Source organism: Pseudonaja textilis, chromosome 7, assembly GCF_049901715.1.
Source record: "Pseudonaja textilis isolate UNSWEBS1 chromosome 7, rPseTex1.2, whole genome shotgun sequence".
NCBI lineage: Eukaryota > Metazoa > Chordata > Lepidosauria > Squamata > Elapidae > Pseudonaja > Pseudonaja textilis.
Genome location: NC_141996.1, coordinates 18,335,199 through 18,361,838, shown reverse-complemented (window position 1 = coordinate 18,361,838; position 26,640 = coordinate 18,335,199). Strand labels below are relative to the sequence as shown.

Below are 26,640 nucleotides of genomic sequence, written 5' to 3'. Positions count from 1 at the left end.
ATCAGTTTTATAGCTTTCTGACTTGATAGTGATCAGATTGCTGATCTAATTTTTTGTTTTAGTGCAAGAGGGTTTTTTTTGGAAATAGGGGCTATCTTCTAAATAGCTTATCATTATCCAGTGTTCGTGATATTTTACAATGTACTGTAGTTGTCAAATTTGCTTTGAAGCATTATTTTTTACCCTATTAGTTTCCAAAGCTGGTGAATCAAGTTGCTTATCTCACTTTGTTCAGGTAAAAACATTGACCCCAATGTTCTTGCTTGCTATATAGTTCCCTATAATGTATTCAGCTATGTATTTATTGTATTTACTGGGTTTATATGTCACCAAGAATCTAGAATTCTCTGACCCACTTGTATTCCATTCTTACATAAAGAATAAAACAGTAAAACAATACTATTTTATAGCAAATAGTAAAAAAACAACAGTAAAAATGGCAGAGAATGATGGGGTCTCCAAGTTGTAGATCTACTCTAAGGACTTAAAAAAAAAAAAAAACAAGCCAAACTTTCATGTTTCTCTTAAAGCTCAAGAACTAGGAGTTGATCTGATCTTGGGAGGTAAACTATAGTTTTCCAAAGAAGTGTGAGCTATAACCGAGAACGCTCAACTGCTTGCAGAAGGTCCCTTTAAATAAGGCTTTTAAGGTGATAACTATCATCTTAAAGTGTATCTGGAAGTCAAATAGCAGTTAATTGAAGGGTGTTACTTGAAGAGCTATATTCCAGACTGGTTGAACATTCTGGGTAATTTTCAAAAACAGCTTTGTAGAGCAAGTTGCAATAATTCAAACTGGAGATGACCAAGGCATAAATAGTTAAAATTTTAATTAAATTCTTTTTGTTTAAAACATTATGGCTAGGTTTTTCAGAAGAATATAGATTACTAATTCAAAAACCAAAGATGCAAAGGCAGTATTTTAATGTGGGTCTTCTGACTGTAATTATCTAACTATTGTTTGGAAGAATCCCATATAGACACACTGAGATAAAGTCTGCTCCTTGTCTGGGATCAGCTGCCCCATCAAAACTAGAAGTGCATATAAACAAACGATTATGGTTTTAAGATGCTGGCCCAGAAATCAGTAGACTGTGAGTTCTGGTCCCAATTTAGGCATGAAAAACCAGCTGACTTTGAGCCATATTCTTTCAACCCAACTCACTTCACAGGGGTGTTGCTATAGGAAAAATAGGAGGAGAAAGGAAGACTGAGCTGTTTGACACTCTGAGTTGACTATGAAAAAAAATGTGGATCTTTTAAAAGCTCAGAGTTTGTTTTAAATAATTTAGATTTTGCATAATGTTTGAAATGGTCCATCGGTCAGAATGTTCAGTACAGAATACCTAGTTTACCAGCAGCACATTAAAATACAGTGTGGGTGAAAAAAAAAACAACTGCAACTTTGGAAGCATTTGTGGGTGGATTAAAAATGCTACATATCCTTTTCTCCCACAAGAAATACCTGTCTAGTGGGTGCTGCTTGTGGATATTTGCGTGTCCTTAACACTCTGGATCAGAGTGCTATGCTGCTGAAGAATTCACAACATGTTTCTACAGTACTGCTCTCAGAATGCTGAATTCTCAAAAGAAGTCTTCAAATACCTTTTACCCAAGTAAATATTGGCTTGCGCCATTCAGTGGTAGAAACCTGTTTCAATGGGCCATAAACACAATTGTGTGCATAAAATAAAACAGTATATAAAAACAACACTGTACATACCTCATTGCCACATTGCTGCCATCAATAACTATTGGCCTCAGGTTGTCACCATCCACAAGCACATCTTCCTGAAGAGGAGAGTCAGATCTTTGAGAGTCAACAGAAGATGCTTCTCGCATTACACTAGGGTTAATAGAACTTACACTCTGATCTGCCTCAGTTTTATTTCCAAGTTTGACCAGTTCCCCCAATATATCATTGATTAAAGCATCAGTACCAAGTTTATTTAGCACAAGTTGAACTTGCTCTTCTGAGTAACCTAACTTAAGTGCAAAGTCAAGTTTGGTTTGATATTCTTTCACCATATCAGGCGGCTTTTTAATTTCTTTAGTTCCTATCTGAACTTCCTCTAACTTAATGTCTTGTAAAATTTCATTGCGCTTTAGTATATGTGGTTCTAAAGAGGGATACGTCTGTCTGTGATCCTTAGATAAGGAGAATGGTTCTGTTCTAATTTTAGTTGCTTTTCCCAATTCATTATCAGAATTTGTATTTTTCTCAGAATCACGACTGAAGGTTCCCATTTCTTCAGACAGTTCTTTCTTAGGATCCCCCTTTCTAGAATTAATTTTATCCATGGTTGGTTTTTGTATCATTGACCAAGGTGCTATTGCACTTATTTGAGTCTTTGATGTATCCTCATAGAGGTGCCCAAGGTCATGCTTCAAATGATCCTTCAAGCCCATGAAGCTGCTGCTGCATGTGGTTGACTCCACTTTGTTGGTTTTTCTGTGTACAAAGTATCCCGCAGTCCTGAAAAAGAAAGAATAAAGTTAAAACTAATTTTTAAAATGTACTTTGCAATTTTCATTTATTTTTTTCCTTTTTAATATTGGATCAAAATTTTCTTTTGATCACCTCATTATGAAATGCCTGACATGCAAATATGACTTTGAGAAGCTTCTGAAATGAATATGTATTCAAGCAATTTATGAGACTGAATGTCTACAAAAGAAGAAAGAAAGAAACATTTCCTGTAATCTATAAGTAGCAGCAAGCACAAAGGAAGCCCCTCCAACATGATTTTTCTAAATTATTTTCCATATACATAACACAATACTGCATATAGGCAAAATGGTTATACCCAGCATAAAAGGATGGAGGGAACTGAGAATAATACAGATTACTGGATTGGGAGTGAAAATAGAAAGACCTATTTCAGGCACTCCTTTTCCCCTCAACAGGTGTCCAACATTATCACATCTAATGACAACAGCCATCTGTTTGGCATAGAATATCCCCAGAAGCCTAAATCTGTGGATGGGGGCCAGGGGACAAAATAAAATGATTTTTGTCCCCACTCTCAAAAAACATTTAAAAATTAGTCCTAGATTACTTGTAATATCATACTTCAAAATACATGGTTTTCCTGAAGCCCCAGAGTAACAGCAAGTTTTAATTGTTCAGCTTGAACTGTTCAGTCTGGAAATATTGGTATCTTTAATGTGTAATGTTAGAAATTTAAACTGTCTGAATTGTTCATCAGGTAGGGAAATTGTGTAATTATCAGTAAAGATGGTCAAAAGTTTATAATTTATTCTCACTGATCTATTTTTCTCCAATATTTTCCTTTTCTTTGCCCAGCTATTAAAAATTAATTTCAAATATTTGTAATGTATATTACTATAAAACTTAACTGGATTGCATAGCCCATTTTAGTCTCTTTACAGAAAGTCGGCTTGTTTTCTTTAACTACTCCCATTTTATTTCAAGGCTGCTGGGCTACAATAATATCAGTGTTGACAATGAAGACAGAAAAGGGCTTAAGTTTATTAACATAACCTTCTGGTTCATTCAAACAATGCTATAGGCCAAATACATAATTAATTCAGAAAGTAAAACTAAACAACATGATCATTTTCTAACTGCTGCAATTCACTCAAGTCCATTGCTGCTGATAAATTACAACAGTATAAAAGAATACAGTGTAAACTCAACACTTTGGCGGCCTTCATAAACTACAATCAAAATGTATCTTGGAAAAAGAAAAAGAGATGGAAAACTATGTTGCTTAGCAACTAGCTTTCCGTTGCTAGGATGTACTCCTTTAACAAGCTATCATGAATGCTAGCAGAGTGCAGGAATAATTTGGTATGAACAAAGCCTATAAAAAGAGAAGGGGACTTAAGTGCATCTGGTATACCCTTGGAGAACAATGCAGCTGCCAAATGAATCTGGAAGCTCCGACATCATTGTTCCATAAACCCTGCAAGCTGCTCTGATTGAAGGAAATTATTTAACAGGCAACACTTTTAAACTGAACTAAAAAGTTCAAATTGGCTCCTGTATTGCAGTAGTTAATAGTTAATACATTGAGGTAATGGACCACTCTCCAAGTGCATGCATCATGCGGATACAGCCTTGTACTGAAATATTTATTTTCTTGAAGCAGCAACCATCAATTTCAATTGGATTTTGATAAGACTGGTCTCCACTTACACACTGTCATACAACACAGATGTAATCAGAATGCAATTTAGAGCTGTACAAAAAGAAGCTTACTTTAGAAATTGTTTTAGCTAAAGAATACATGTATTTAATGTGAAAACTATAAATAAATCAAATTTACAAAATTGGCCACTTCTAACAAAATATCATGAGAAGAAATTCCAGTTATGAGTTAAACACGTGCACACTGAATATAAACTAAGCCAGAGTAGATGGTATTTGCCAAGAGAACATTCTTGCAAAAATGCTTACATTCTAATCGCAAGCATTATGTGGACATCCACTACAATGGATACTGACAATTTATTAACATTAGCTAAAAATGAAAAATGAGGAAAAGCATAAAACAACTAATGTAATTGTTTTTAATTAAAAACACCACAAACCCCATATGGTTACTTGAAAAAAGTTCCAACGATTCAGTGAGATTTACTAAAGAGTAAATATACGGAAGACTGCCTCTTTAAGACAGTTTTTCTTAGAATCCTCTATAACATCCCAGAAACACTCCCATATTTCAAATCTATAGATTTTATCGCTTCATGGAAAGTGGCAACAATAACTTCATTTCTGATTAAAGTTATGTCTCACCATACCAGGATTTCAACACAGTACTGTTTCCTCTACTCACCCACCCGGAAACAATCCCATTATAGTATAGATGGGGTTGAAAAAGATTGACTGTCCCAAAGTCACCCAGTGAACTTCCATAGTCAGAATGCACTTGAACTTGAGTTTTCTTGGTTCTTCTTTGGCACTTTAATAATTGTGCTTATTGGTTCTTACAAAATATTTAAGAGTTGCAGTTAAATGTAGACGACTTTGGAGATAACATCTGCTGCGCTGTATGGTACAAATAAACTAGAGGCACATCAATATTCTTTAAGTAACAAATAAATGCAGTGGAAACAAGCAACTCATATTTTGCAATGGACAATCATAATTAATCTTTTAAACAATGTATTGAAAGGGGTCTTACTAAAGTATGATGAAATCCAAACAAGAATTTACATAAGATCTGCTTATTATTTTTATCCAACACACACAGATCATATCATCTATGAAAATTTCTGCCTTGAGGCAAAAAACATCACTAATATGACTGTCAGCATTTTACAGCATTTGGATTGTAAGCCAAATTTTACAAATGTTTTCAATAGCAAGACTATATTGAATGAGATGCTACATGGTCAAGAGATCTGAATTTTCAATAAGATTACAATTAGAATATAAGAGAAGTAATATAAATATCGAAACGCTGTAAGTTACAAATCCAAATAATGAATATAGTATGTAATATGTATCTCCTAGAGGACTTTTAAGTATTTAATTACTCATGTATTTCAGAAAATGATGCAGGCAACAGTCCCCATATTAACAAAAGAAAGATGTCCACTTGAACAGATTGGTTAATGCTCTGGGGCAACAGATGTCTACTGGAACTGCGGGAGATCAGCAACTGGTGGCCTGCCCATCTTCTGAAAACTTTCAATAGACTTATGCATATGTTCACACAATAGGGCATGTGGTAGAAATGCAAACCTCTTTTTAACCATCCAGTGCCTTTCTTTCCAACTGATCCCTTTTTTTCCTACTCTCATCTTGATATTTGAGCAAATTATAGAAAGCAAATCAAAATTCCCAGAATTAACATAGCACAAGCTTCAGCACTCTCAGAACATTACTGTCAAAATATCCTTTGACTTTAGTGAAGTTGGACTGTATCCTTTGTAACAGATTAGGAAATCATATTAACTTTAATTCATCCCTTAAACGCTGATCTGACATCTTTCCCAACCTTTCAGCCACTTGTTCATTCTACCAAACCAACGTCCTAAGTTTGTTAGTTATTTAATCTCAGGTTGCTATTCAAAATTACACCAGTTGTTGTGAGATTTGCACTATTATCCATTTCTATAACATTTCTTTACATAAATGTACAAGATTTAAATAAGACTGTTCAAAAAATTGTTTGAACTTATAATTTTTACAAAGTTTCTTTCCATTGATATTGCACTTAAATTCAAGCTGCAAAAGAGTAAATTGCTAAATCTGAAAATTATCACATGCTTCATCTCTTGCCAAAAGACAAACTGCTTACCTTCTGGCCAGCACAAATATAACAAGCACAAGCGTTTTGCAGCAGTATCAAAAGTACTCCTTAATACAACTTCAGCTTCAAACTTCCAGGCAGGCAAACAGAACAATGAATGGTTGGCCAGATGGAGTAGGTTTTTGCTTAACCTATTACTGAGCAGAAGAACCACCAATCACAGTGCAGGAAAGACTCACAATTAGTTGGCCAGGCAGATGCACGGCAAACTCTCCACCCTACGTCAGGTTTGTAGATTTCTAAGAGAAGCAAGCTGATGTCATTCTTAGGTCTGCCCCTGGCAGCATGTATAATAATAAGGGGTGTGCTACAACAATAGCCCATACAAAAGAGACTAGCAGGCAGCTGCTGTATGAGAGCCAGAGTCATTAGAGAACAGCCTGCCAACAAGAAACACCTGGCCTAAGCAGACTTCAGCTTTTCTTCATTGTTTCTAATTCATGAAACAAAGAAAAGGAATTATTTCTAAGTGGTAAAAGTTGCAAGGAGTGTTCAAAACCAAAAAAATGCCCTCAGCCCAAAACAAACCAAAAAACCCATAGCCTTGCCACAAATAACATTCACTTCTACTGAAGAGAATGGTGCTGGAGAGATAGCATACTTTTTACCTGCATTCTCTTCCAGGTTTAAACTGGAAAATCAAACCGGGCAATTAAAAAAGTACAGAAAGGCATCCACACATTTTGCCAAAGTGCCCTTTGTTACTTTTATTAATGTGTTTCAATAGTTCTTTAAAACCATCATTTCTGTCCATATGCCACAACCTCTATTGAACAAATACATTTCAGGAGAATAAAACGAGACAAGTGTCAGTTGACTTTTTTTTTTGGAAATATGTTTATTCAGAAGTTTCTAATAGGACCTGAAAGGAAACAGAAGTCGGCCATGGTTTGTGGAATGGAAAGAGTTATGATAATGTCTTCTTATAAATGAACATTTCTGAAAGATGTATATAAATTTCCAATGACATCATTGGCTACCATTTCACTGTTTATTGCTTTAATAAGAGTTTTAACCTGTTTTTCAATCTTAACAAAATTCAAAGTATGGCATTTATTCTTAACTATCTGGTAGCCCAAATTCAGAAGAACTCCATAGATTTAATATGAAAAGTTATCTCACTGGATTTTAAAAAATGAAATGCAATAACTAAAATTTCTCTACTATTCTGAAAACTGACCTTGTAGAGAAATAACCATTTTTTTCTTCAGCTAGCAAATAAAATCAATGCAGTAAGCGTAACAATGTACCAGAGAATATGAACAGTTATAATTGGAACACTAGTTTTTCTAGATATCCATAACTGGAATCCATAATCCTGACATACATGTGCTTTTGCTGACGTATGATTCTAACAACAAATGATGATGCACCACTGCATCTAATTTTTCTGAGAATGGCATTAAGCAAACTGATATGGATAGAAATCAACCATCCAAAAATATATTTAAAATGTTTTATTTTCAAGCTTTCACTGATATTTTAAGGGTTTACAAACAGGAGGCATCATCCACAATTTCTGTTACTGTAAACACAAAGAAAGAATGGAAACTATCTCTAACCACAGCAGGACGCCTGATCTCCAGCACTGGATTAAGCTGCTTTGCAAACAGTGAATAAAGGCAGCAATCTGAAAAAGCTAATCAGTCCCTGCTGTGATATTTAGACTGCCACAATTATCAGTATTGGATAATGTTAAGCATATTAAAAATATCTATTGGTGAAATGAAGGATCAAAATCTGTTTTAGGGCATTGCAAATTGTACCTGGCAAAATCTACATGATGATGTAGAAGCACTTTTCAAATAACTCCAGAACTGTTTATTTTGGTAGGGATGGGATGGGTAATATGCTTATAATCTTCATCTAACACAAACATTTCTTGATCTGTAATGTAAATAGCATATGCAAACACATATCCACAAATGCTTAAAATAGCATAGAAACCTCAAATCCAAACGCTTTGTACAATCCTAATAAAACTAACGATTGTACTATTTAAAATGTAAAAGCTAAAACATTAAATTCAGATCGCGCCTGCAAAATAATTGCCACCATTCTGCCCTTTGAAAACAAGCTGTTTCACAATGCGGATGTGAGTTGGTACCCTCCTTTCTTAGAACAATTTGTTTCATAATGTGGGAGTGGAAACTGAGAATACGTTTCCTTGATTTCCCGCCCTTCATTCTCTTGGGAGGACCTAATCTGAAGTCACCCAAGATGGCTGAAAGAGAGATGGGACAAGATAACTCAGGAACAACCTACATAGAACTTTATTGTTAATATCACCCTGGGAATTGTATTCAGAAATCTTCTGTCACCCAATACAGGACCTGCAAGAGGTGCATTGTGTTGTTGAAGCAGCTATCACCTGCCAACAAGTGGCAGCCCTAAGGAAGAGTACAGTACAGAAGCTTAACCTCAAGAAGATAAGATATGCTTCAGTGGCATTAAGGTCTGCTCCTACAAAAAGTGTTAAAAATTGATGCGCCAACCAAAGGCGGACAAAGTCACAATATTTCACTCCTGATCAAGCAGTGGCCTTCAGCTACAACAGTATCCACCTCAGTATACATCATATATCTGACAATGTTAATGTCATGTAAATATAGATAAGTGTCTTTCTTTTAAAACAGCGTTTTGAAATGCCCATTTGCCTTCTTTAAACAAAAGGGCCTAGCAGAAACCAGAAAAATCTAATAGAGTTCATTACTGAATACTGATATTTCATTGAGGATTTTTTTAAAATTCAATGGTTATAACTAATGTAATATAGTAGTTGAAAATGCTACTCAATCTATTAAATAGAATCTCTTGATTACTTCTCTTCAACATGTTTTAATGAGATAGTGATGTTTCCACACTATCATATTAGGTTCCATATAATCCTGAATCTCAGCCTTAGATAGTTTATTCAGTATCAGGTAATCTGTTAAAATTACTCACAACTGTCAGACACCTTTAACAAAAAGCATTTTGGTTATAGGAGCTAGAAGTAAACAAGATGAATAAAAATCATTTTTTTTAAAAAAGAATTTTTTGATGCTCAGGGTTAGGGTTAAAATAAATAAATAAAATTTCTAATTAAATTGCTTCTAATATGAAAGCAAGGCACTACATTCTATTTAGAAGTTCAAGTACAAAAATCAATGAGAGTGGAGCACATTCCAGCAGTTTTGAAGATTTGAAAAACAAATTTCTAGTCATAAAGTATATTTTCTTCTTACTAAAATCTAACTATGGCAAGAAGTTAATTACCATAAATGAAACCCATTTGGGAATATTTTCCTTTGTAGTAGAATAGAATAGAATAGAATAGAATAACAGAGTTGGAAGGGACCTTGGAGGTCTTCTAGTCCAACCCCCTGCTTAGGCAGGAAGCCTACAGCACTTCAGACAAATGGTTATCCAATCTCGTATTAAAAACTTCCAGTGTTGGAGAATTCACAACTTCTGGAGGCAAGTTATTCCACTGATTAATTGTTCTAACAGTCAGGAAATTTGTTCTTAGTTCTAGTTTCTTCTCTCCTTCATTAATTTCCATCCATTGCTTGTCCTACCCTCAAGTGCTTTAGAAAATAGCTTGACTCCTTTTTCTTTGTGGCAACCCCTGCTATCATGTCGGAGCACTGCTATCATGTCGGAACACTGCTATCATGTCACCCCAGTCCTTTTTTCATTAAACTAGACATATCCAATTCCAGCAACCGTTCTTTATATGTTTTAACCTCTTGTCCCCTAATAATCTTTGTTGCTCTTCTCTGCACTCTTTCTAGAGTCTCAACATCTTTTTTACATTATGGTGACCAAAACTATGCCTTACCAAGGCATTATAAAGTGGTATTAACACTTCATGTGATCTTAATTCTATCCCTGTTAATGCAGCGTAGAACTGTATTGGCTTTTTTGGCAACTTTGGCAGTACTCGCGGATAAAACAGCATAGCTTGTATATAAAAGCAAAATGCAAATAATGCATAAACACAAGACTTGATTACCAAGTAAAGTATTATTTTTCCTCTTTTAAAAAGATCAAAAGGAGCATGTTCAATCATGGAAGATTGTCTTCCTCATTCATAAAATTTGTCGTCTGTAGCTTGTCAAGGCTGACTCAGCCTTCCATCTTTCCGAGGTGGGTAAAATGAGGACCCAGATTGTTGGGGACAATATGCTGACTCTGTAAAACTGCTTAGAGAGGGCTGTAAAACACTATGAAGTGGTATATAAGTCTAAGTGCTATTGTTATTGCTATTGTCCAGTCTTTTTCTTAGAGATTTCTCAAGAAGCTTATTAATTCTTGGGTTTGAACAAAACTTATTCATTATAACAGAGATAAATAAAACAGGCAGATATTTGTCTTAATGCCCAGTGCAATATCCACAATTGAATTAATTTCTCTTGGATAGGTGGATGGTTGCCTAAAAGATCATCTTAAATGTCTCCAAATGATGGATATCTTTTCAAGTATCTGATAGCAATGCTCCAGCTACATATTTACATAGTATAAGTACATAGTAAAAGACACAGAAAGAAACTCCTTCAGGTAATTATAGAGATAACATTTTAATAAAAAAGAGGGAAATTATACCAAGATTAATGCAAAGCACTATTTTTAATATCTCAATCCATTTTTGTATGATTGAGACTTGGTGACTAATTGGCATGGTGCCGAAATATTGTTCATGCAAAAGAGTAAATGTTGCTGGGAAATTGTTGGAGAGATTAAGGAAATACTTAGAAATATGCAAATAATTTAGAGGAAAAATTGTTATCTGGGGATGTGGAACAACAATTCCACTGCATGTGTTTATCAATCAACCAAAGGAGAAAGCATTTTCTTTACTAATAAAAAAGATACACCTGGAAATCCACACACTGCTAATAATTTATAAGTACCAATAAAAGCTTCCTTAGAACCAACAGATTATTTTTATATATATATATATATATATATATATGGCATATATATCTACACTGCCCATCTTCCTCAGAGAGGGCGTCTGGGTGGTGACTGCTCAATTAAATGCCATGCTCCATAAGCAGACAATGCAAAATGTCTCTATGGTAATTGCTTCAATTAATTCTCTGATAAGATTTCCAGTGGAACATATTCATTAATTGTTTGGACTCACAACATTACAAACAGGCCTATTTAGATAGCAATGTACTAACAAAATGCAAACAAAAAAATGCCCTGACAAAGTCAATGTTATTAATATGGCATTATACAGACATATTAAACATCTGATAGCTACCTTAAAACCTACGTCCCTGGCACTGAAAAGTGTGAAAATAAATATTTTTAATTTCCATGAAGTCTAGAAAGAAATGAGGCAACCTTGAAAAGAGGAATAAATTATGACAAAGTTAAGGTATAAGCAATATTTTTGGAACAAGTATTGCCTTTAGTTCTTTTCTACATTATTCTCAATACTCAGTGTCAAGATCTGCGGGTCCCGTTTTTGCCCTCCCTGGTGTCCAGAAGCACGGAGATCTTCGGAGGCCTTCATGGTGTCAGGATCCACAGAGGTCTCCGGAGGTCAAAAACGGACCCACTTTCAGCCTGCAGAGTGCTTCTGGATGCCGGGGAGGGCAAAAATGGGACACACAGAGGCTTTGGGAGGCCAAAAATGGGCCCATATTTGCTGTATAAGACTCACAGACATTTCAGACATTTTACATGGCAAGAACAGAGATATAGAATTGACTCAATTGAGAAAGCTGAATCATTTTACACAGAATTTTTCAGAGGGGAGGAAGAGGTAGAAAAAGAAATTTAACTAACTGAATTCCAAGAGGACTCCCAAATGACGACTGAAAAAGAAGAAGGTGCAGTAGGTGGAAAGGAGGAAGCCAAAGAACAACATGAACCAAGATCCACGAGAGCTGTTAAACCTAATTACAAAATATAACCATGGAAGAGAAAAAATTGATTACAATTAATATAAATGGACTTAACTCAGCCGTTAAAAGAAGGAAAATCTTTCATAAATTAGAGAAATTAAAATTTGATATAATCTGCCTACAAGAAGTACCTATTAAAAAACAATATGAACAATTGTTGATACAGCCAAAATTAGGGAAAATATTCACTTCCTTGACACAATGTAATAAAAGAGGAGTGGTTTTATATATTAAAGAGACCATCTCAGCGAAATTGATTTTATACTGATGACGGAAGAATATTATTGGTAGAAATAATAGACAATAATATGAAACCACTCCTGATTGCAATTTATGCCCCGAACGACAAACAAGAAGAATTCTATAAAAAATTACATATGAAAATAATTGAACTGGACTATGTTAATATAGTTATGATGGGAGATTTTAATGGAATTGTAGACAATAAACTGGACTATACATCACAGAAAACAATAAAGCAAAACAGAAAGACTTTCCCTAAATCTTTTTTTTAAAATGGTAGATGAAATAAAAGATACATGGAGAGAAAGAAATGTTAAAACTAAACAATACACCTTCTACTCAAATAGACACTTATCATGGTCCAGAATAGATATGATATGGATGTCAACAGAATTGTTAACTAATATTCAAGAAATAAATATTGAAACAAGTACTTGGGCAGATCACAATCCAATGACAATTAAATGGTAAGGACAAAGAAGAAAATCTAGATGGACGTTAAATAATACTATTTTAAAGGGAAAAGACTTAACACATGAATGGAGAAAGAATTGGCCTTGTTCTTTGGAGAAAACAAAAAAGAAGATACATCAGTCCAGAATGTATGGGATACAATGAAGGCATATACCAGAGGCTTGATAATAGACTATACAAGGAAAAGAAATACCATGAAAAGATTAGCCTCTAAGGCATTAGAAGATGAGTATAAAGGACTCGAAAAAGAGCTACAGAAAATGCCACAGAGAAAGGACATTAAGTTAAAAATGGGTCTAATAGAAAAAGAAGAATTAGCACAAAAAATTAGAGGTGCTAAACAGAACTATTTTGAAGATGCAAATAAACCAGGTAGATGGTTAGCATACAAATTGAGAAAGGAGAAAGAATCAAGGAAAATATTGCAATTAACAGATGACCAAGGCCAAGTTTGTTACGGTAGTAAAGAGAAGAAGGAAATTATTTGAGATTATTATGGGAAACTATACACACAAGAGAATATTGAGGACGAAAGAGTTAAACAGTACTTACAGAATGCTAATTTACCTCAGATACCTAAAGAGATTGAAACAAAGTTAGAAAGCAATATAATGATGATGGAGTTAACTGAAGCACTTAAGAACCAAAATAATGGAAAGGCACCAGGCCCAAATGGACTTCTGGCAGAATTTTACAAAACATTACAAGAATCATTGAATTTTCCACTGCTAGAAGTTATGAATGAAGTTATGTTAAAGAAGAGGATACCTAGATCATGGTCAGAAGCTTATATCACACTTGTTCCAAAAGAGGAGGCCGATCCATTACAAATCAAGAACTATAGACCTATTTCCCTACTAAACGCAGATTATAAAATCTTTTCTTCAATATTGGCAGAAAGGCTTAAAAAATATCTAAATAATTTTATCCATCCTGACCAAAATGGATTTCTGCCAAAGAGACAAATCAAAGACAATATGAGAGTAATCTTGGACAATTTGGAATACTACGAGGCACATCCTGAAAAACAAATGGCTCTGATATTTCTAGATGCACAGAAGGCATTTGATAATGTGAATTGGCGATTCTTGTTATTACTCTTGGAACAGATGGGTTTTGCTAGAAAATTTATTCAAGCAATAGAAGCTATATACTATAAGCAAACGGCAAAGGTAATGATAGAGGGAGAACTGACAGACTCTATCAATATAAGAAAAGGAACAAGACAAGGGTGCCCACTATCACCTTTGTTGTTTGTGTTAACTTTGGAAGTGCTAAACAGAAATATTAGAGATGAAAAGAATATAAAAGGGATTAAAATTAAAAAGGAAGAATTTAAGTTGCAAGCATTTGCAGATGATCTAGTTTTTATCTTAGAAGACCCACTAAAAATAGCATCAAAATTGATAGAAAAGATAGGAGACATATGGAAAGGTGGCTGGTTTGAAAATAAATAAAGATAAGACAAAGATCTTGACAAAGAATATGCTATTAAGACACAAGGAAGAACTGGCAGACCTATTAAAAATTCAGGTCACGAATAAGATCAAGTACTTGGGGATATATTTGACAGCAGGATGTAGTACACTAAAAGAGAATAATTATATCAAACTTAAACAGCAGATAGTGCTAGATCTGGCGAAATGGGAAAATTTACAACTGTCACTAATAGGGAGAATTTCAACAATCAAGATGAATATATTACCCAGAATTTTATATTTGTTTCAAACAATTCCAATTAGCCTTGGAAAAGATTACTTTGAAGATTTAAATAAAATTGTGTTGAAATATATATGGCAAGGTAAGAAAGCAAGAATAAAGTTAAAACTTTTGCAAGATGCTAGAATAAGAGGAGGATTTGGTTTGCCTAATTGGGAGTTGTATTACCAAGCTACAAATTTGATGTGGGTTAAGGAATGGATAACATTAAGAAATACTAGATTCTGGACATTAGAAGGACATGACCTGTTGTTGGGGTGGCAAGCTTTTTTATGGTATACAGGAACTAAAACACAGGGGTACTTTAGAAGACATTATATACGGGAATCTCTGTGGTTAAATTGGGAGAAGATTAAAAGACAATGTGATTTTAAAATTCCAGTCTAGCTATTGACTATTGAAGCATTTTCTTATCCTATAATATACAAAAAGGAACAAACAGTTAGATATGGTGAAATATTGCATGAAAAGGGTGAACTTAAATCTATACCAAAACTAGAGGAACAAGGTATAAAGATGAATTGGTTTTCATATGCGCAAATACATTCAAGGTATGATAAAGATTCTAAAACAGAAGATTTCTATGATAAATTGACTGACAGATAAGATTTTGACAGGTACTGATGAAAAGGGGATTAAAAAATTCTATAGATATTTATTAGAAATTAAATTAGAAGAAGAAGAGTTAAAGATTAGTTAAAGATTGCTTGGGGGAAGAATTTTGGATATGGGATTGATTTAGAGAAATGGCAAAAATTGTGGTCTCAAAATTATAAAATGACAATGTCAACAGCATATAAAGAAAATTTGTATAAGATGTTTTACAGGTGGTACTTTCCCCCGACAAGAATAGCAAGAATGTTCAAGAATAAATCCGAAAAATGTTGGAAATGTCATCAGATACCTGGCTCATATTACCATATGTGGTGGACTTGTGCGGATGCTAAAAAATACTGGACTAAAATCTACACGTGGTTGGAAAAAATGACAAAAAAGCATATAGATTTGAAACCAGAAATATTTTTATTGGGAATTTTACCTGAAATATATAGTAAAGACTTGAAATACCTGATTGTAAATGTATTAACAGCGGCTAGGATTGTATTTGCTAAAAACTGGAAAAATGAGAAAATACCATCACAGGAGGAAATCATTAAGAAAATATGATTTGATGTTTTTATGTTTTGCTTGTTTATGTTTGTTTTAAAAACCAATAAAAATTTATCTAAAAAAAAGACTCATAGACATTTCCACCCACCTTTTGGGGAGGGAAAAGTGTGCCTTATACTTTGAAAAATACCATACTTAAAAAAAAATCAAGAAAAGGAATCATTCAAAATACATGCTAATTGCGTTAGTTACACTAGAAGCATAGTAAGATAATTAACATTTGAATTCAAAAGTCATTGAAATAGTAATATAACTTAACAATATTTGCTTCTTTGGATGGTATAAAAAGAGTATTGCCTTCCTACAACATAATTCCTTTACAATTATGAAGCAATCTGTGACTGAAAGAGCAAACTGTTTTTCTCAAGATTCTGAATAAAGAGGAAGACAGATATAGGCATTGTCTACTCAATATTTTCAATTTCTCATTTACTGAGTTGAAGTTGCCTTTTTTTATAAAAAAAGTATATAAATTGATTAAAAATATTAATTTTATTTTCTTTAAAAATAAGATTTTTAAAAACTTAAAAAAAGACTATCAGAAAGAAATAAGATTTCTAATATAATAGAAAGTGTGGTAATGATATTATTTTGGTATACCATGTCAACAATATATTCCAAACTCCCAGAACAATTAATTGAACTCAAATTGACTGAACTCCTAATGGCATTGTACATTTTTAAATTGTTTAACCGCAGTCAGTGACTAGCAAAGTAAAAAGTAATGTTCAAATAATAACCATATACAACAAAATCTAAAATATTTATTAAAACCAGAAAAGGGGAGACACTGAATAACATACAGATAAACAATATAAAATTTACGATAGACTAGAAATAGAATTAAAATAAAAAGTACAATAATTAAGAGGCAGAAGAAATATGTCACTTGGTATTAAGATTGATTCCATTTTTTACAAATAAAAATTAATTTTAAAAAACCCTCTGATAAGTTTAATAAATAAAATGAAAACTATCTCTCTCTGTCTGTTTTTTCTCTCTCTCTTTGTACTGACGAATATATTTCCAGCTTTATCATGAAGAATTTTTACTACAAATAATTATGCAAAGTCTACGTTTCTTTGATTTAAGCATTGTCCTTTCATAAGTGGAAGTCAGTTTGGGGTAGTGGTGCAGGTGCTAGCCTATACATCAGGAGGACTGGGAGTTCTAGGTCTACTTTAGGTATAAAAGCCAGCTGAGTGATGTTGGCCCAGTCATTCTTCCTCAGTCCAACCCACCCCACAAGGTTATTTTCGTGGGGAAAATAGGAGGCAGGAATATTAGGGTTTGCCACATTGAGTTGAGCAAACACAGAGCGAGGGGCAGGATAAAAATATCAAAATATCATCATCATCATCATCATCACCACCCTTTTCTTACTCTATAACCTGTTTCCTTTCTACGTATCTTCTCTTCCATTTACCTATTATGTGCCAGTTCAGATGACTAGTCAGGTTTATATAACTGAAATATGGGTATTTGTCATATGGAAGAAATAAGACTTTTCTACCTCCATTACAGACTAGCACAGAGACCGGGGGGAAATAACCGTTTTTTTTGGTCCTGAGATGCAGAGAAGTCAGAAATGAAATCCAGTACAACCTCTGCTCATTGAAAGAAACAGAATTGGTAGGAAAAGTAATTAATAGCTTTAATATAAAATGAATTAGGTACATAGGTATTGACTTATGACCACAATTGAGCCCAAAATTTCTGTTGCTAAGTGAGATATTTGTTAAGCGAGTTTTGCCCCATTTTACAACCTTCCTTGCCACAGTTAAGCGAAACACTGCAGTTGTTAAATTAGTAACACAGTTGCTAAGTAAATCTGGCTTCCCCATTGATTTTGCTTGTATAAATAGGTCCCAAAAGATGATCATGTGATCACAGGACACTGTAACCGTCATAAATAAGAGTCAGTTGCCAAGCATCTGAATTTGATCACGTGACCATGGGCATGTTGCATTGGTCATAAGTGTGAAAAACGGTCATAAGTTACTTTTTGTAATACTGAACAGTTACTAAAAGAACTATTGTCAGTCAAGGACTACAGGTATCAGTATCTCTATGTTTTGGCAGATCTGCAATATTAATATCACATATCTACATTTTCAGTTTGTGATCTGTTTTATAATTTGAGATCATTTATTTCAAAGTTCATGTTTAACAGTTAATGTAAAATACTGAATCTAGGCACAATGGCACCCAATTCAAAATTAATTCTTATTGACAATATTGGTCTGGTTATTGTTCAGGCATGCAACAAAATGAACATTTCTGTGAACAAAAATAGATGAAAACCTCATGATATTGTCAAGTAAATCTTCCCTGAGATTAAATTATGCAGCTGCATAATTATTTTAAGAATTAGATATTAAAACTGTACAAAAACACAAGCTGAATTAAACAGTCTAAAAAAATGAACAAAAATACAATCCTAGAAAAGCAGCAGCCACTGACTACAGATTGTAATTATTTTACAATAAACAAAATGAGTTACTGGCACTGCAAAACTGACACTGAAACCTAATTCAATATTATGCTGCTTGCAATGGTTAAAACAGACTGTCTCTCAGGAGACAGCCTAGCACAGGGGTCCCCAAACTTGGCCACTTTAAGACTTGTGGACTTCAACTCCCAGAATTTCTCCAGCCAGCTGGCTGGAAAATTCTGAGAGTTGAAGTCCACAAGTCTTAAAGTAGCCAAGTTTGGGGACCTCTGGCCTAACAATTTACCAGCCCTCCCTTTTTAGTTCTATGCAAGGAACTGGATTTTCTATTACTTCAGTTTTCATCAACAAGCCCTGAAGCCAAATTGCAACTTACCCTTATGATAATCCTCTGTGGAGAAAAGTGAAAAACACTCTTCTTCTTTATACTCATCGAACTTAAACTTATAAAGGGCAAGCAAGTTAATAATGCAAATCTTTAAAGAATTTGTTTTTGTTTACTAGCATCTCTGAGAAAAGGCTTCATCGAAAGAGACAGCTCTTCTTGTAAGAAGGCATCATCTCTTGGTTACAATTTTCTTTGGTAAATAAGGCTTAATGAAGGCCTAGAATCCAGAACCCTGATCCCATATGCACAAAACTGAATAACAGAAATAAGACTACTATTGCTACTTTAGAACTGCTATGTATTAACTCTTTAATACTCTTTAATCTATTAAATCTATAATACTGTATTCAACCAAAACAAAATGTAAATGTCTAAATTATCATTTGCCTATTTTTAATCATTTATATGAAACAAAGCAAAATATAATTTAACTATGCAGATTTACATCTGAAATTCTATACTCAAGGTGACTTAAAACTCAATAAAGACCTTTTTTTTGTAACTGACTTCTAATGCTTGCATTAAAATGGCTCAAAAGCCATGTACGACTTGATGTGACATACTTAGAAACTGTTAGGATCTACAATTTGATGTTTGAAAATTCCTAGGATTTTTAATATTTTCATGAATTAATATTTTATGCCCTCTAGCTAGCTAAAATCTATGTACACATATTCAATAGATACAGTAGCGATCACTTTAGTGAGTAATTTACTAGCTCTTATTTATAAAATAATAATATTTACAGCCCAACTCTATTCTGTTTGCTAATATCTGGCCTACATTCTAAGCAAGCATGAACCAAATCGCAGCCTTAGATTTCAACTAATCTTATTTATTACTTTTACATGTCTACAAAGACAGCCAAACAAAAATCTACTTTTTGGTTTCTAATACATTTCTGCATGACCTCAAACATAATAATTTGGATTAGGCTATGGAATCAGGACAATATGTGTTAATCATTGTAATTACTAACAATATCTCTGATTGTTCAGAAGCTAAACAGAAACCAAAATGGGAAATAATTTAAATTAAGGAATTTCTAAGACTGTTCAGAAAGCTGCATTTTGACAGAAGTTTACAAAACCTAATTTTTTATTTGCTGACTTGCACTGAGGTTTGTTTGGGATCAGTTAAGTCCTTTCCAGTGACTGAACATTTTCTCATTTTTTAATCATTTATTCAGAGTTCCTAGCATATCTTTCTGGTATAGATATATAGGTCAGTGTTAAAACTTAAAATAGCTGTAAAGGCATACCTGAAAATTTTGTGTATGTATTTCTGCATGTGTATACACAACATACATATTGAAGAAATGTCAGATTTAAATCTTGAGTTGTGGTCAAGGATAACCATGGCCATGGTGTGTGCCCACAAACGGTATTTAAAGGGAATCAGTGAAGAAAAGATTGAGAACAACTGTCATAGACAATATAACAATAGATGAACTATTAATTACTTTATGGAAAAACCCAGCCCAGTCTGTGAATATTAATTTTCTCATAAAAGCAGGCCACAAACAGGAGGAAATTAGGCATTTGATAAAACCCTGCTAAATGTGAAGATGATACAGGAATTTAATCATTCAATTTTACAACAGCAAAAAGGCAATTTTATAGGAAATAAAAAGGTTAAAGGTTATTTTTTTTAAAAAAACTTGAGAACCACTACCTGTCCAAAGCATAACACCTAAGGCAAAATGTTGCAAAGAAACTGCTTTTTCTCCAAGTCTAAAGTAGCATCTCTGAAAGACTGGAGGCAAGGATTTTGAAGGCTTTATCTCACACAGTAGTCTTTGTGAACATGCACAGCAGCTTCACCTTTCTGGAAACCCCAGTGGGAATAGAACCTACAAGCACATGCTTGTAGAAACAACAGGGAAAAATCAGTAGCGCACAAAGCTTTCTGGAGGATGCAACTGCTTTAATAGTATGAGCTCAGATTGTACCAATGTATCCCAGAAAATGTTCTTTGGACTGTTTTCTACAACTATATCACTAATCTACTTCATTATCACGCACAACAGTAAGAGAGTTAAACGGGTAGAAAGGTAGGAGAAATCACATTCCCCCTTTTGCTTTAGACAGAAAAATTATGCCTCTTTATCCATAGTAACTTAAAAAGCATATTGTAAACAACTCTAAAAATCAGAGACACGGGACAAAGAAGGTAAACAGAGAAAAAATGGAACAGGATACTATTTCAGAGATTAATGTTGCTGTATAATAATGGGCTGAACTTCAGCCAGCTCAAATTGCTATACTGACTGAACCACCATACAATTACCTGTGATGTTAGATGAGCTTCTTACATATAAAAGAATTATAATATTGTCTAGCCCAATATCATACTTCCCAAAGTTATGTACTGCTACTTAAACATGCAACAGCTGGTCTGTAAATACTTAACAGTAAAAAAGATGCTTGGGCAAATTCAGTAGCCCACACATGTCAAGACTTGTCAGAGAGCACAAACAGTCCAGATCAATCTACTAAATAGATTTTCAGCAATCTTATTACAATGAATCATCTAACTAGTACGCCAGCTGTTTAAACCAACTTATTTTGTTTAGAGAATTTTATCTCTGGTTTCTATATGAGTTTATCAGAAATGTTTATAATATTAAAATTGATCACTGAGAGCAACAATGAACTACAAGATCTCGAAGTAAATAACAAAGGAAGAAAACCCCAGTTGACTATTTTTAATATACAGAATGAAATAATATGGTAAAATTGCATAATACTTGCTAAACAACTAAAAAAATCTCCCTTTTTACAACCCTGTAATCCTTTAATTTGGGGAAGAGTTGGGGTGATTGGATGCAGCAGAGCATTTTAAAGCAGGGGTCGCCAACCAAACGCATAATTTTAAATCCCAGGGACCACTAACCATTTCTGTGGGCATGGCCTAATTTGTGGGTGTGGCTTGGTGGTCATGTGACTGGCTGGACATGGCATTTATGTAAATATTATAAATATTTATATAAATGTTGATTTTTTAATAAAAACAGAGCAACTTTTATCCAAAATCAGGCAAAGCAGGCAGGCAGAGTGAGTTGCTTACATTCAGAGATCTTTCTATCTGCCATTGGCTAGCTCAGTCTGTCACATAAAATTTGCTTGTAAGCAAACTCACAAAATGAACTCACAGCATACCATGTATGTAAATATTGAATTTTTTATTTTTTTAAAAAGGGCAACTTTTACTCAAAATCAGGCAAAGCAGGCAGGCAGATTGAGTTGCTCACAGAATCATTTGGTGATCTATCTATCTGCCATCAGCTTGCTCAGTCTCTCAAATTTGCTTGCCATGAGTCTGCACTGAATAACAGAACCTTCAGTCCTAAAGGAGGTTCAGCTGTGCTTAAAAGCAGAGCCAAAGATCTAAAGACTAGCTAGAAAGCAAGAAATCCAGCCATTTCCTGCTTTCTAGCTAAACTAAATCTCCCAGCACAGCAGAACAGCTGATGGTCAGAAAAATAGCAATTTAGCAGGCAAGTTTGCCGGGTAAGGAGTAAGTGGGAGGGGAGGGTTCCCACGGGCCATGTGGGCGGCGCAGCCTTGTGTTTATGTGCAGCCTGGATGAATTGCTTTTGGGGGGGTGCTCTGGGGGTGAGATTTCTCTGCGGCCCACCAAAATTTCTTCATGGCCCACCAGTGGGCTGTGGCCCACCGGTTGGCGACCGCTGTTTTAAAGCATGCCCTTCCTGATGGAAAAACAAATAACTTTTCTTTGCATCCAAGAGAGAAAGAAATATCTGCTGCTACCTAGGATTGAACTCTCAGCCTTCCTAGTGGGAGACAAGTGTCTTAACCACTAGGCCACTGCACCACTCCATTTATTGAAAAACTAAAATCTATGAGTTCCAGTTAGAGACAAAACAGATGATGCATAGAAACATATTTTACTTAATGAGTAATTTTTATAATTACTGATAATTGACAACAATTTAGTGACAAAAGCTACAGCTCAAATCATGAAGGCAACAAATTTCAAAAGTGTAACATAATGAAACAAACAGATATTGTTAGTTTAATTAAAAACTATCCCAAACATTTTAGACACACAAATAAATCCAGAGAAAACATTTTAAATAATTATTTTTAAATATCTATGTGCAGAGATTTTTGGAAGATATTACCAACTGACCATTGTGAGAACATTTTGCAGAAAATGTAAATATTAATATTTTATTAGAATTTTTGTCAATATGCTTGTAGAGCCAGCATGGTTAAGGCACGGGTTATCACCTCGATCTCATCACGTGACCTTTTGTGATATATCGTGATATATTTGCGGAATCAGGATGGGTGTGGCCTGCTCATGACACATCCGGCCCATGGGCCACCAGTTTGACAGCCCTAGGTTAAAGCATCAATCAGAAACTGGGAAATCATGAGTTCTAGTACCACCTTAGGTATAAAGCCAGTTGGGTGACCTTTGGCCAGTTATTTTCTCCTAGCCATAGAAAGGAAGCAATGGCAAACCATTTTGGAAAATCTTTGCCAAGAAAACTACAGACAGTCTCCAAGAATTGGACATGACTGAATGGAAGAAAACAAAAACCTTTCTGTGACTGATTTTATCTATTATTCAGACATTAAATGAATACTGTACAGGTACTCCTTGACTTACGACCACAAATGAGCCCAAAATTTCCACTGCAAAGCAAGACAACTCAGTTATTAAGTGAATTGCACTCCATTATATGAACATTTCTGCCAGAGTTGTTAAGCAAATCACTGAAGTTAAGTGAATCATGCAGTCATTAAGCAAATCTGGCTTCTCTTGTTGACTTTGCTTGTCAGAAGCAAAGTACATAAGTTGTATAATAACTGCCTGTATTAGTCTCAAAACCAAGTTTAGGTCACATAATTTATGTTCTGAAATCAAAGCTCTAAACCAGGGCTGTCAAACTCACGTCATCATGGCAGCATCATGTGACGTATCAGGACTTTTTCCACTTCGCCAAATTGGGCGTGGCCAGCCCGTGATGGGCTGGCAGTTTGACAGCTCTGCTGTAAACAATCTCCACTATCGATTCCACTTTGCTGTTTGGACATCAGTGGGGTTGATGTCTCGTGGGAGGGGGAAGAATCAGTCATCTTTCAATCATAATTTATTTCCAATTTGTTGGAAAAACATACAATAATTGGCTACTTTCTCTAAATAAGCAAATGTTTATAAAGCATTTACTTTGCCTGAGTTTATCTAACATACTAAACCAAAACCAACCAAACCAGATAATGGTTACAACACACTTTGTCAATATTTCTTAACTTTCACAAGATCAAAGCCATGGTATAATAGTGGGCAGCATGTTACATCAATGAACCTTAAAAAAAAAAAACTACCAAGATCCAAATTCTTCATTAGTTATGGTCCACAGGATGGCCTTCAGCAAATTACTTGCTGAAATTATTTTCTATTTGCATTTTGGCACAAGAATGTCCATAATGATTACATATCAGAATTATCATGTATACTGCATATTATTAGGTATATTTACAGGCTAATTCATTCCACAATGTAAAGTGAAAGCTCAATTACTGTACATAATATATGTGAATGCCTTCCTCTTAAATTCACAACAATTATATGAGGTAGGTGGGTGACAGCTATAGCAACAGATCTAGCCAGTGAATTGCTTTCTTTTTTAAATTAATATTTTGATTTAACTTTAACTTACACAATTGACAAAATAGTATTTAAACTTAAAGAAAAAAAAGAAACCAAAACACAAATAGTGGAAAAAAATTAGAAAAAAGACCTCATTCAAAGACTACAAACTAAGAAACGAAAAAGATGAAAAATAATCTGCCTTATGTTGTTGTTAGTTGCAAAGTCATGTTTGACCCATCGCAACCCCATGGACAATGTTCCTCCAGGCCTTCCTGTCCTCTACCATCCTCCCAAGTCCATTTGAGCTCATACCTACTGCTTCAGTGACTCCATCCAGCCACCTCATTCCCTGTCATCTCCTTCTTCTTTTGCCTTCAATCTTTTCCAGCATTAGGCTCTTCTCCAGTGAGTCCTTCCTTCTCATTAGGTGGCCAAAGTTTCATAATCTGCCTTATAATTTATATTTATCAAGAGTCTTTGGTTTACTAATACTCTATTAGTAATAAAACCTCATAAGGCGAGAAGAGATTTAAACCTGGGTTTCCACAAATTAATCCTCTTTATTTATATACAGCCACATGCCCATAACATTTTACAGTAAAAAAAAAAACGATAACAAAAATACAGAAATAATTCCCGAAATAATCTTTAAAACTGTCCAAACCTTTTAGAATATATTAAAAACCGAAACCAATATAATAGACATATGGATGACTGATCTTAACTGAGTGCTAGTCTTTCCAAGTGTTTTCCCAAGTGTCAGATGTGCAAATTTCTTGTGAAAGGCTGTTGAGCTGCCAAAAGGCACAATGAACTTGCTTTCCCCTGGATTTCAAGCTGGGAAATCCCCTGGATGGCTCAGCATACATCCTGGTTTCTTACGTGGACTAGTTCTGAGTTCTGTAGTAGGGAATGTAGTTCTTTGTCATGCATAGTGCAACATAAAAGGAATTATTTTTAGAATTAGGAGAACTTTATTGTCATTGTACAAGTACAACGAAACTGTGGATTCACCCCAGCAACTGTTCGCAATGCAATAAAACCAAAGCACTTAAAAATGAAGATAAGAAAGATAGAGTACCCACATCTCCATTTGCAATTTGAGAGTACAATATCTACGAATATACACAAAATATACATCCAACACTGACTGTAACACTTAGCCGAGTATAATACACAAGAGATGGATTGTACTGTAATATGTTATTATACATCTGAATGGGGTATTGAATCAGTATTTAATTCTACCTGGTCGCATGTCCCAAGGAAAAAAACTTTAAAATGTGATTTATTTCACAGTAGATTCATAAAGCAATCCCGGGGAGTTCATGCGGGGAGGACGCTGTAATCTTTGGATAATACTGAGCTACAACTTCCATCAACATAGAAGTTCCCCCCAAGGCAAATCTAAAACTCCAAGGCAGAATCGGGGCGCAATCTGAGGAAATTAAAGGAGAAACAGGGCAGGGGATCAGGAAGAGAAGCCGCTCGATACCTTCACACGGTCAGGCTCGGCTGGAAAAGCGGAAAGCGGCTGTTCAGGGCCAAGGAACGACGAGATGTTGGGGGGGCGTACAAGCCAAAGTGGGATCGTTTTTCTCGGGGCGGGGACTTTTCCAAGCGGGTTTGGCGTCCTCGACTCGGAGCCAGAGCTCCGGACGGGTCCCGGAGACGGTTTCTCACCTTCCATAGGTTCAAATCGAAGCGGCCGGGTCCCTTCCTGCCTTCTCCCTCTTCCTCCTCCTCTCGCCAGAGGTACCTCGCGGCCTTTCGGCGGCTGGGAAGCTCAGCAACGCGACCTCGAGGACTCCTCCCCGCCAGGCCGGGCCTGCAAAACACCCGGCCGGTTGCCCCGCAGAGGGGCGGGAGCACAGGCATAACGTTACGGGAGGCCGGGGCAACCCGGTCCCGCCTCCTCTTCGCCGGGTGAATAGCCGAGGATCTACAGCTTTGGCCCTCGCTCCGGCTCCACCCCCGACCGCTCCGGGCCCGGTGCGGGAAGCGCCCGGCCTCCCTCGAGCCCGTCCCCGCCGTCTTGGGAGCGGCCCCGGAGAGGCCGCGGCGGCCTTTGGTGTCCAGGCGCCTCCCCCTCGCGGCCATCTGCCCGGAGGGGCGGCAGAGGCGGGCCGCGAAGGCGAGGGAGCCGCGTCAGCCGCGGGAGGTGGAGGTGCGGCTTGGCAGGTCCTGGCCGCGGCTCCTGTCTTGGCTGCCTTACCTGCCCCGGTTTTCGCCATTCCGAGTCAGGGGGAAAGGGGGGAACCGAGGTAGGAAAAAGTCTGGGCTGTGGCGCCTTTGGGGCACTCTGCACTTGCTCAAGGGCACTTCGGAAGGGCAAAGCTGAGAGCCCCGGTGGCCGATTCCCTGCTTGCCACACCTTCG

The 26,640-nt window shown here is 35.6% G+C and overlaps 1 protein-coding gene across 2 annotated transcripts in view; it reads right to left on the bottom strand.

The window, feature by feature from the left end:
* Window positions 1-26,347, bottom strand: part of ZC3H12C (zinc finger CCCH-type containing 12C) — a 48,046-nt gene extending 21,699 nt beyond the window's left edge. Inside the window, exons 1-2 of one of the 2 annotated variants that reach the window (XM_026708776.2) lie at window positions 25,945-26,347; window positions 1,724-2,476 (exon numbers count right to left, since the gene is read on the bottom strand). In XM_026708776.2, coding sequence (XP_026564561.1) covers window positions 1,724-2,409 — 686 coding nt within the window. In that variant the 5' untranslated portion in view covers window positions 2,410-2,476; window positions 25,945-26,347. Of the gene's footprint in view, window positions 1-1,723; window positions 2,477-6,272; window positions 6,499-25,944 lie in introns of those variants that run through there. The other variant, XM_026708777.2, reaches the window with a different exon arrangement.
* Window positions 26,348-26,640: the final 293 nt, after the last annotated feature.